Source organism: Myotis yumanensis, unplaced genomic scaffold, assembly GCF_028538775.1.
Source record: "Myotis yumanensis isolate MYYU_CA2020_CCGP unplaced genomic scaffold, mMyoYum1.0.hap1 SCAF_3, whole genome shotgun sequence".
In the NCBI taxonomy this organism is placed as follows: Eukaryota; Metazoa; Chordata; class Mammalia; order Chiroptera; family Vespertilionidae; genus Myotis; species Myotis yumanensis.
In genome coordinates, this window is record NW_027223754.1 from 181,641,159 (window position 1) to 181,654,174 (window position 13,016).

Consider the following 13,016-nt stretch of genomic DNA (forward strand, 5'->3'; position numbering starts at 1 on the left):
TCGACTCATGAACCAAGAAGTGGCTGGCTCTATTCCTGGTCTAGGCACATGCCCAGGCTGTGTGCTCGATCTCTTGTAGGGGGCCTATAGGAGGCAGCCAATCAATGTTTCTCATCAGTGTTACTATCTCTCTCCTCCCATCTCTCTAAAAATCAATAAATACATATAAAATTATTAGTTATTTATCAAGCATTCTTTACCATGTGTTTTTTCTGAGTATTTTATACACATTAAGTGATTTGCTTCTCACAGCAACCCTACTAAAAGTTTTATTTATCCTTGAATTTGCAGATTATAGATTTGTGCCTCATTTTAGTTGCCCAAGGTCACTGGTTCAGACATGGGATTAGAATTGAGGTTTGCCTTACTTTTAACTATTCCACTAGAGGTAGAAATCATGGTCCTTGAAGGAGCTCAAAATGCTGGAGAGACAACAATGTAGGCTTATGTTACAATGTGTGACAAAAGTGATGATTATTTATATGTATCTATACATAAAGAAACATACATATGAACATATGACCACCAAGAATACACTAAGTAATCAATGAGTAGATTCAATTTAATCATATGTGATTGTTTTGTTTACTTAAAAAATCATTGTCTGATTTACTGCAGGGATGGGGAGAGGGAAATGGAATTAAAAATGCAATATTTTAAGCAATATAAAGACAGGCAAACCTAATACTCTATGATGTTGTGTGTTCATTAGTTTTAAGATAACAGTCAAGTTATTGTGCAAGGCAAAAGAGTTATTCTGTTAGTCTGGTTAACTTCATGATGTGAGCATTATTGTAAAGCTTTAGTTTTTTATGTTTAGAGTTTCAATTTGTTTTTAGAACAACTTAACTGTTAAAGTAATTAAGTAATTTATTATAATGCATCTTATTATTTAACTCTTGGTTTTATCTGCCATCCTTTCAAGAAAAATGTTAGGCCTGGTGCATGAAATCTTGCATGGGTAGGGTTCCTAGGCCTGGCCTGTGATCAGGGGTGATCTGCAGGGTGAACGGCGGGGCGATTGGGGGCCCCCGTTGGCACCTGCCTTGGCTGGCCTGGGGCCTGCCAGCTGGGGGCAGCTCCTGCATTGAGTGTCTGCCTCCTGGTGGTCAGTGTGTGTCATAGCGACTGGTCGTTCCACTGCTTGTTCTGCCATTCGTTCCACCGTTTGGTCGATTTGCATATTAGGCTTTTATTATATAGGATTGTATATGCATATAAAAGACGTGTATGATATAGTTCACAGGATGCTTATAACTTTGGGTGGCTTTTCAATCCCCACCACATGGCACTCCTTCCCTCTCAACAAGATCAACCAGTGGTTCTGGGATTGTAGATCTCACTGAGTACAGACACTATTGTTATTTTTAATTTTGCCTTAAGAGTGTGTAATAAATCAAATATTAATCATCTCTTTACTCCCTTCTTTTAACATCAGTCAACATACATATTTTAATGGATAGACAAATGACCTTAATTTTTTATAAGGTTGAATGATGTCACAGTGGCATTTATTTTGTAAGTTACCATCCCTTACATATATAGCCAGGTGTGAGAACCACTGTTGGCCTCTTTAAATCCACTGAAATTTCCTGTTAACTTGTGAATAGCCAGATTAGGATTCAGCAGTATTAAAATGTCTGGTTTATGTTAAAATTCCAGCAGACCTGAGATTCATTAGATTCTCTAAGACTTGAAGCCTTTTTATGCTTCTGTAATGTAATGTAAATTTAAGGAACACATATTATTTGATACAAATTAAAATTTGTTCTAAATAGAGGCCAATGAGGAAAATCAGATGTGCAGGTGGCAAATGCAGCGATCTGTGAATAGTGAGAAGTTTATATCAGAATTGGGGGAAAATAACTATATATTGTCCCCCCATCCAGATTTAAAATTTTTCACATTCTGCTAAATAGAAATGAAAAGAATATATAATTTAAATTTTTGATCTGACTATTTGAATCTAAAACAACCTCCTTGTTTTAAGATGCTACATCATATAGCTATCATTATCAAATTAAAAGTTTTCTCTATTATTAAATTGACTTTGAGAATATTTTATTGGTTATTTAGTAAGAATGATTATGTGATGGCTTAGCAAAGTGTGTATGTTTAGACAGTAATCCTGAAAACCCTAATCCTCAAGATAATTACAGGTTTGTCTTTGTTTAGATATTATGAAGTAAAGTGGACTTCTGGCAGCATCTTAATTTTTAACGGTGTAGGTAGATTGACCAGATAATGTTCTTCCAAAACTCCTTCCATTCCAGCTCAATGGCTTTTTTTGTATTTCTACACAACTAACAATCGCAAAAAATTGTTACAGGTGCTCATTTCAACAAGTCTGAAAAAAAGACATAGTATTTTAAACATGAATAATAGGAAAATTACTTTGTATATGAAGCTGCATTATTTTTAACACACTGTGTAAAATTTAAAACATGTAGAACAAAAAGAGGTCTTGACCAAAGAAGGATATACCTGCCTTCCAGAGATCTATGGAAAGAGTAACTATAAATCCTGTTGTTTGCTTAGAACCTCTGCGCATACCGAAGCTGAAACCTCTTATATGTAGTCTCTGTGACTCCTCCCATAAAAAGTAAGTCATGGAAGTTTAGCTGACAGCTTCTTTCCTCAAATATTCCAGGGCACTAAGCAAAAATACCCAGAGGAAAAATACCACATCTGAATGTAGGCACTTTCTGAAGGGTGCATTAATTTTATCACTGAGTCTTTTTTCAATGTCCCCCTCTCTCTCTCTGTTTCTTCTGCAGCAGTTATATGCTGCCCAGCTGGCTGCGATGCAGGTATCCCCAGGAGGAAAGCTCCCAGGCATACCCCAAGGCAACCTCGGTGCTGCTGTTTCTCCTACCAGCATTCACACAGACAAGAGCACAAACAGCCCGCCACCCAAAAGCAAGGTACTCTTTTGAAGAAGCTATGTATTTTACCATTGAGAGTGTTACTTTTCAATCAGTGGTATTTATTGAATATCTATTATGTGCCAGCAATGGGGCTAATCTGTGGGTGTTTAAGGAAATAAGAGTCTAGTAGGATCAGTGAGGTGTGCGTGTAAATTTACATACATTACATTTCGCATCATTTATTCCACAGACAGCTATTGTAAGAAATGAGTGCTACAAAGATTTATAAGATAGTAGACTGTACGCAAGTAGCTTACAGTGTGATAAAATGGATACCCATACTCTATGATTCAAAGTCTTATAAAGACTTACAGATAAAGTGCTTTGGATGTTATTAGGACAGAGAGATGACCTTCAGTGAGAGACTGTGGGAAAGGTTTCCCAGAGACGGGGTGACTGAAATAGAACTTAAAATATAAGTACAATTAGGGCATATAGAAAATGTTTGATTTAAATATCAATCAGTTATAATGTGTTATGGTATCAGTATAATTTCAGATATACCATTCATCGAATGCAATTATCAGGTAAAGATATGAAGATAATAATAGTGTTAGAAGTAAGACTATTTAGAGCTAGTTTAGTTTTAGTAGCTAAAGAAACATTTCCTGAGAAAACATGAAAAAGGATCAGGGGAGGTTTTAATAATTTGTTTCTTGATTTAGAAGAAGAAGAATGCAGAAAAATCAAATGTTTGTGTTTGTAAAGACCTGACTTATTATATGATATGTGAAGATATTAAACTTTCTATGGATGAATTAAGAAGAGTAGCCATAAAGTAATTTTCCCTGAGATTACTTAGGGAAGTAATTGCACATATTCTCTACCTATTAGAAAATGTTAAGTAGAAAATGGATACAGTTATATATCCTCAGTGTTTGTTTGTTTTTGGGGTTTTTTTTTTTTTTTTGCTGAACTACCTAGAAAATTGCTTCTGTTCTTCATTCCATGAAAGCCATGCTGAAATGTTTAAAGAGTAACAGCGTAAGAGTAGTCATAGTCACACAGTTGAAAAAAATTAGGAAGTATTGAAAGAGGAAAAAAATCCAAGAAATCTGCTAAGCCTCTTGTGCCCTGGCAACTACCTTTCACAGTTAACCAATTAATCCAGAGATTGAACTGGAAAGAGAAGGGGTCAGTTTGGAAAGTGTGCTCCAACTTCTGCCCTCCCAAAACTACGAAGTCCTTTGCTGTATTAGTAAGACAGAAATATATTTGAAAGTATAAGTTAACCTGGACAGGGACCTTAGAAGGTGACTCCATAGCAATATGAGCAAATATACAGTACAAATGATTGTACACACCGGTGACATTAGGAAATATACATATGCCACTTGTCAGATCTCTTCCAGCTGTGTAATGGGCCTTGCATGTTGAGTGCTTAATATATACCTAAGGCCTGGTCTGCTTTACTTTATAATGACAGCAGAACATACCTTTTTTTCAATGACAGTTTACATTCAATAGTATTCTGTGTTAGTTTCATATGTACAGCAAAGTGGCTAGAAAATTATGTACTTTACAGAGTGGTTCCCCTGATACTTCAAGCAGCCACCGGGCCCCCCACACAGTCATCATGACTCTATTAACTGTATTTTCTATGCTGTAATCCACATCTTTGTGACTATTCTGTTACTACCAATTCATACCGCTTAATCCCTTTACCCTTTTTCCTCAGCTCCCCTACAACTGTCAGTCTAGAACATACATTTTCTCAAACTTGATAATAATTATAACATTTAGTCAATACAATTTAATTTTAAAGCAGTGTCTTGTGGGCCAGCAGTTTTAATATATTACATACACAGACTAATTTTCAGTAAAATAAGGAGCTGTAGCCACATAGTCATTGTCACACACAAATAACTCTGTAAGGTATTACTGTTTTTCTTGACTTACTAATGCGATTTTTTTTTTTACGCCATGCTTTATAATGGTGCTTTACATTAGGACATTTTATATTTTTGAATTACAGTTCACATTCAGTATTATTTTTACAGGACATTTTGTTTTGTTACTTATCATTTCAAAATATCATTAATGTCTCCTCCCCAAATCACTTAATCATGAAGCTTTGGTGTTAGTCAATCTTATTCATTTTTGCATCCATTCATCCATTCATTCATTCATCTATTCAGATGTTTATTGAGCATTGTTCTTAGGTAACAATGGCAAACATAAAAGTGAATGAAGGTTTTCTTTGCCAAAATTAGTATGCTGCTTTATAAACTGTACTAGTGGGAGTAGCTTGCTGCTGCTTGCCTCAGGTGGCCGCTGCTCTGCCCACTGCTACTCCTAGCCCTCTGCTGCACATAGTTTGCTGCCCCGCCCTCCTATAGCTCTGCACCCACTGCCCCACCCTCCTTAGCTCTCTGCCACTCATATCTCATATAATAAAACTGCTGGCCCACGAGACACTGCTATAACAACCTCCTGCTGATAGGTCGTTACATGACGGAGTCCCAGCCAATTTGCATATTACCCTATTTTAAGTATAGATGATTCTAGACACTCAGAGAACTTCATAGACTGAGCATAAAACTGATTATTTAAGTAATATTAAAATCCTACCACATTTTATGGTTTCACATATCTGTGTTTATTTAATATTAGCAAAAAAAATGGGTTGTTTCTGTAGCTATGATTATATATAATTTAACAAATATATTTATATTTTACCTTTAAAATTCAGTTCTCTTTGAAAATTAGCCTTGCCTTGGCCAGTGTAGCTCAGTTGGTTGGTCATTGTCCCATGCACCAGGAGGTTGCTGGTTTGATTCCCAGACAGGGCACATGCCTGGGTTGCAGGCTCAATCCCAGTTAGGGGGCATGCAAAGCAACCGAACCATGATGTACTCTCACATTGATGTTTCTCTCTCTCTCTCTCCCCCTCTTCCTTACTCTCTCTCTAAAAATCAATAAACTATTCTTTAAAACAAAAAAGGAAATTAGACCTCATGACTTTTCTATCATATAAAGTTTAATAAAACTGCAGATGTTATATATCCTTTCATCTGCAATTATTGTTAAATAAATAAAAAGTTCAACACAAATAAAATACCTCTTTTTTTAAGTAAGAGCAACAATATAATGAAAAGATGTCCTTTCTTTGCTCAGTATCCTCTAGCATATTGTCTACAGGCACTTACTGTCAGAAAAGATGCCTTCAATGTGCTTGTGTTTCACTGAGCAGTAAATTTTAATAGGTTAACAATAACCTGACCAATAAATATTACCATCATCACTTGAATGAAGGGTATGGCCAAGAATAAATAAAACCAACAGTAAATAAAGAGGACCCCTTTCAAAATATGAATTTAGTTGTTTATAGTCTGGAATTGACATTTATATATAGCATAATAAATATTTTCACTTTGCAAAGATATTTTACTTCCATATAATAATTATCATTTATTATTGCATTTAAAAATTTATCCAATAAGTTCTTAGTGTCCTGGGGGTATTTTTATGTGTTTTATTAGTGAATTTTCATGTCCACCTTATATATTGTAGAATTATTTTATTAAAGGGCTTTGTGTGGTCTGCATACCCACCCAGCATAAACCTGATGGTTTACATTGACAGCCCATTTATTGTTCGGAACAATGGACTTGTAAGTTACATCCAGGTGATGATGTAAGGAAAATGATCTTATTGACAGCTGTCAAAAATCATGCTCTCTGGTTTTATTCCCTGCCCTTCCTCCTGGCTATGCCTTTGCCTTTGCCTCACAACTCTGGAGAAGGACACAAACAAAACTTATTTGCAATTTGCAAAAAATAAAAAATAAAAGGGGGAATCAAAAGGAGGGGGCTCCAAAAGACTGTAAAATTGTACAGCATGGGTCCTCTGATGCATGCTGTTTTCAATCTGCTGTGTGCCAGTTGGAGGCTTGGAGAGTGTGTGCGCGCGCGAGAAAGGATAATGCTGAGAAATGATAGAGTGGCTGTGACCTCCAAGCTCAGCCTGGAAATCCAAGACATTGATTTCACTTAGCATACCTGCTGGGAAATCTGGCGGAGTTCAGTTGTAATAAAAGAACAAGATTCTGTTCTAATGGTAATGGCGTATGACAGACATATCACTTTGTCTGTCCTCAGCGCCAGAGAGAGGAGAAGTGGAGAGAGGTCACCTGACCTGCCTGTGGTGTTGTTCCAGTGCAGTACTGGGCTCTGAACTGCCACCTGGGAACATAATTACTTATAATATTCAATGATAAAGAAACCTTTAGAGAACTCACAGTGAACCTCTGAAAACCGCACATAGAAATTGGGTTCTGTGAATATGAAAACTGGAAAAGGAATCTGGTCTCTTCAACTCTGCATTGGACAGTGTTGCTTGTTGAGTTATATGTATGTCCCTGAACTTACTGTTTGTGAACTGATTCCATTAATGGCTGAAATAATGTCATTGGTTAACTTATTTTATTTTTATGCTTTGATTTTATTAGACACAGGCCAAGAAAAGATTTGTTTTCATGGTCTATTTTGCCAAAGATTCAAAATTCAGATCAGCAGCAGTTTTTTAAGTTTCTCAGGTATTACATAAAATCTTAATTCATGTGTACTTGTCTCTTTAGCAATTATTTAATTTTTTTCTTCTCTCAATTCTACCCCAGGACAATTTATTTTTCATTCCCTAACAAAAGGAAATGTATTTAATTTTTCAGAGATGTTCTCATTTTTCCTGTCCTCACAGCTGTGCTTATGAGTAAATATTGGTAAATAACTTTGAATAGAAGTATGAAATCTTGAACTTTTGTGCACAAGATATCCTGTTTAAAGAAAACTGTAGAAATAATTTTGCTTCTCATATTAAGGAAAATTGTTTTTTTTTTAAATATATTTTATTGATTTCTTACAGAGAGGAAGGGAGAGGGATAGAGAGTTAGAAACATTGACGAGAGAGAAACATCAATCAGCTGCCTCCTGCACATCTCCCACTGGGGGTGTGTCCGCAACCCAGGTCCATGCCCTTGACTGGAATCAAACCTGGGACCTTTCAGTCCGCAGGCCGTCGCTCTATCCACTGAGCCAAACCAGTTCCGGCTTAAGGAAAATTGTTTAGCAAAGGTATTATTTAGCAGTATTGGTCCTTGATTTTCAAATATAATATTGTTGCTTTGAGTCTGCTTATGTTTCTTAACAAATGTTTGAATTAATTTTTTTATAGTTTAGCTTTCTGTCACAAGTGTATGCAGGGACTTTCATTTCTGTACCACATATTTCTTTATTTAAATGGTTTCCGCATTATTTATTGCAGGCTTTTAAGAACCTAGATAGCCTTTGCTTCATAATAGTAATTGATCTCTTGATAGCATTTGCTTTATAAGAATAGTTATATTTTTAATAAGAGAATTACTATTAGCCTTAAAATAGTTCTCTTGGGAGGAGAGTATATTTATTCAGTTTCTCACACTGTTGATAATGTATAGGCTTATAATTCTATGTTATCAAGAAATCCTCAAATGTCATAGATGTGCTAACCATCTGAACTTCATATTTTAACTGTTTTTCCTTGTCAAAGTAGCCATTTTCTGGGAAAAGTATAAGAGCAACTTGTAAATACTAATACATGTCTCTTAGTAGTTAATGAAAACTTATTGCCTACAGTAACCAAGAATAGTTCGTTTGAAAAGCTGGTGACAAGAGAGAATTTCTGGGTGCTTTTCTGTTAACCTTGCTATGACCCTTGTCATACCCCTGGTCATAGTTATGTCTATGTCAATGATAGGAATACATAGATTGTCCAAATCAATTTTTGTTCTTGTTTTCAAATATTCTGGCAGCAATGTTCCCATTTGCTCAGCAGTAGCACCTGGGAGTTATGACAAGAAAAAGAAATATTTTTCCCAACAAGCCAGAAACAGCCCTGGCCAGCTTACCAGACACACTCAGATTCTTTGAGCTATAATATCCTAATAAATATTGCTTCAAATTCAGAGGCAAGAAGTGGAACTCTATTGTTATCTGATCCTGTTTCACAGGCACAGTAATGCATATCTTTTCTGATTTGCTAGACATGTGCTTGTATTAGTAATGTCAGAAGTGTCAGAGACTCCTCTTAGGATACCTATTGTTTGTTACAATGTACCAATCAGATGGTTTCATGCTCTCAAGTAATTATTATATCAACAACACACTGATCTGCAAGGGAGAATTGTAGTTTAATACTATGAGTCACACACTGTGGTATGCATACACACAAGATTATTTAGCAATATGTGTAAGTATGAGACCTCAGAGGTAATTAGGATTCATCTTAACTGAAAATCAGTTTGAACAGGAGATGTGGGAACTAAAGCTTTTTTGCTAACTTTGAAACAGTATTCCATAATGCCAAGTGGGGGGTAAGGGCTGAACACATCCAGTATATCCACAACCAAGTCAAACCATCATCGACACTAACTATAAAAACACGATTTTTAATATTTGACAAAATCATCCTTTTGGGATAAAGCACACGACATCAAAGAGACTTCATAAGTTTGAAACAGAGAAGTGCTAAGGCCTCCACAGGAGTTTTTTCCATGATGGAAAGTTCAAAAGGCACTGCTTGGTATAGCTATCACTTCATTTCGTATTTTTCACATTTTATCTACCTATGAAAAAAAAGTTTTTAAATATATTTTATTGATTTTTTACAGAGAGAGGAAGGGAGAGGGATAGAGAGTTAGAAACATCGATGAGAGAGAAACATCGATCAGCTGCCTCCTGCACACCCCCTACTGGGGATGTCCCTGCAACCAAGGTACATGCCCTTGACCAGAATCGAACCTGGGACCTTTCAGTCCGCAGGCTGACGCTCTATCCACTGAGCCAAACCGGTTAGAGCTGAAAAATTTTTAATCATAGTAGTTGCTAAGATGTAATCGCCAATATATAAAAGTTCCTCAAATAGTACTATTTGACTTATTCTTAGAGCTTTCCAGGTCAAGATCTCAAATAAATTTTCGCTTACTACACAGGGTTAGAACTAGTCTCTGAGTATACTGACTCCAAGTAACCCACAGAGCTTAAGTAGTATCAGTAAGAGAGACGCTGTCCTCCGTCTATATATGTGAGATCAAATAAAATCACGGATCCATCCTGAACCTGTAGGAGCTGGTATGCTGTAGACTTCATTTCTTTTAAAACACCAGAACAGAAAGAGATGTTGGCCTCGGCTAATTATAACCACATTCAAATTGGACATTTTCTATTCTTATGCTTTAAACACTGTCTGGCATATCCATGAAATGCAAGAACCTCCCTAACACCTTGCTCTGTACAGCTGCTTTGTGCTTTGTTGAACACTCTTCTCTCCCTTGCATTTCAATATCTGTGCAGTGCCTATTTGTGAGCCTCAGAGAGGTGACACGTATGTGCCATATGCAAGAGGTGAATTCATTTGAGAAGAATCACCCTGTAGAGTTAATGTGGCCCGTGATCATTAGCACCTCTTCCTGGGTGGGACCTATTTACAATGGATATAACATAGTTGCCCAGTCATTTTAAATAAAGTAGTTTCTTTTTGTAGTCCCATGTTGCTAAACTGAAATATGTTAAATGAAGTGCTATCAACCGAAACCCCGTGATGAGCCCCCTCCTTCCTTTTTCATCTGTATTCCGTTGACAGGAATCGCAAACAGCTAGGTACTTACACAGAGGCTCTTCTGAGCACAGTGGTATTAAATGTCCAAGTAGATCGTTTGGTGATTTTTCTTATGATTTGGAAAGAAGGGGGTTGGTCACCATAAAAACAATAAAAATTACAAAACAAAGAGATAGATTAGTTATATTGTTGGCATTAAAAGAAGGCACACTATACAGAGGGATTTGGGTCTGGCCTCTGTTGTCCAGGGTACTGGTTTTGTTTTGACAGGAGCCTGCCATGAATGCAGCAGCCAGTTCCGATGAGCCATGTCAAAGCTTTTTGATCATGCAAACCAAGATGCTGAGCAAGTTGCAGACACAGGAAGATCCACAGAATCACACTTTTTTTTTAAGTGAAAGTTGCCCTCTCAACTAGGTCCAACCTGAAGCAGAATCACTCTCCAAAAAGCTATGTTAAAATGAAAGCATTTTAATTTTAACACCAGGCGGTTAAAACCTAAAGAGAACATGAAAAAAAAAAAAAAAAAACTGACAGTGTAGAAGGATGTTCCTGCCTAGGAGGAGTCTGTAGCACAACTTTAGTGAATACTGTGGCTAAACACATGTTGAGCAAAAAAACCTTTGCGCCTGAAAGCTTTTTGAAAAGAAAGGATGTGTTGAGCCATCAGCCTGCTAAAGGCAGTCTAAACCCCCTGCAGCAGTGCTAGATGGAGAAGACCTGCTCCCCACCCTAGGATTGGCAGGGCTCTCCTATACAAACAGTTTCTGGGGGAAAAGGCGTAAATTGCTTAGAAAAATTTATATTGGCTGTTGATAAAGGGGATGGGATTGGTGAAGCAGGGATACTTGGGGGCAGGTGCATAGTCTGGATAAGGAAGAAGTGTTCGCTCTTCTGTATTGGTTGTGGTTGACAGTCCAGAAAATATCATGCCCAACCTGGTAGTCAGCTCTTTGGTTATGCTCTCTAGAGAAATGGGAAAACAGCCACCTGGAAGGTAACTCCAAGTTTCACCACACACTTAGGAATGTAATCAGTCTTTTGTTGGTTTCCCCCACTGAGATTAACTCATTAACCTCTCTTGTCTCTTTCTTCCACCCTTTGGCCTGCTATAATTTAATTTAGGGCATCTCAGAACTTTCTCCTTGTCACACGCTAAGTCATTTCTACGACAGAGACTGAGAAAGCAAAAGTACACTTCTGTTACTTTCCTTCAGGGGAATCATTTGTCCTTTATTCTTCCTAAAACACTCTTCAAGTCAATTAAAATATTTTCTTTTCTATCCTAAATAATTGATCAGTGCCTCATTTGAGCTACTGATTATTGACCCCTGGATTGGAACTGTTTGAGTAGAGAATTAAGAAGTGACATCATAGAGAATTAATCTAAACCTCAGATTTTATTCTCTCTTCGTTGAATTAAATATAGTCTGCATAAAAATTATTTCATGCCAAACCGGTTTGGCTCAGTGGATAGAGCGTCGGCCTGCAGACTGAAGGGTCCCAGGTTCGATTCCGGTCAAGGGCATGTATCTTGATTGCGGGCACATCCCCAGTGGGGAGTGTGCAGGAGGCAGCTGGTCAATGTTTCTCTCTCATTGATGTTTCTAACTCTCTATCCCTCTCCCTTCCTCTCTGTAAAAAAATCAATAAAATATATTTTAAAAAAATTATTTCATATTCATAAAATAAGAAGAATATTAATAGTCCCTTTTAAAAATACCCCAGAATATAGGTTAACAATACAATTTTAATTAGTATAGTTATTAAAATTACAATTACTAATATCTTGTTTAGCTGAAGAAAATAGTATATATTGCATATTTATTTGTTAAACTTCACCAAAAGATTTTTCTTGAGAGAGAACAAAGCGTTCTGCTAAGCTTTAAAGAGTGAACAGTAGAAAGAAAACAATGCATTAATTAAACATAGATGTAAGAGTCAGAAAAATAAAGAGATGTAATATTCTAAACTGAAGACGGACAAGTTCAAAACCGAAAATATTCAAAATTTTTATTTATTTAACAAAATGTATTATTTTGTTTGTAGAATTATGGAAGCTTAAATAAGAAGGAAACCCAGAAAGTATGTAGACCAACCCATAATAACCAGTCACGAGGTCACTTTGCCTCTGCCTAGACTCCTGCTATGAGAGGGAGTCCACCACTTCATAAGGTGGCAGTATTTTATAAAGGGTAACTATTACTGTCACAATATTCTTATTTAAATAGAACTGTAATCAACTTTCCAGTATTCCAACTTGTGGTTCCACTGAATGGCAATTGTATTTGTTAGAACTCTTTCCGTGATAGAAAACCCAGACCAACTGGATTAAACAAAAAGGAAATGTATTCACTAACATTTTTTAAAAAGATTATTCTGAATCCAGGTATGGCTTAATCAGAAATTCAAACAGTAGTGCATGGAATTGGTTTCTATCTCTTAGCTCTGTTCTTGTCTCATTCTTCACAGAACTGTCTCTCTTCAGTGTTCTGT

At 36.5% G+C, this 13,016-nt stretch overlaps 1 protein-coding gene across 8 annotated transcripts in view; it reads left to right on the forward strand.

The window, feature by feature from the left end:
* Positions 1-13,016, forward strand: part of SOX5 (SRY-box transcription factor 5) — a 972,837-nt gene that overhangs the window by 895,800 nt on the left and 64,021 nt on the right. For all 8 annotated transcript variants that reach the window (XM_070410551.1, XM_070410552.1, XM_070410553.1 and 5 more), the window contains one exon: positions 2,778-2,924. In XM_070410551.1, the coding sequence (XP_070266652.1) occupies positions 2,778-2,924 (147 nt within the window). The remainder of the gene's footprint in view (positions 1-2,777; positions 2,925-13,016) is intronic.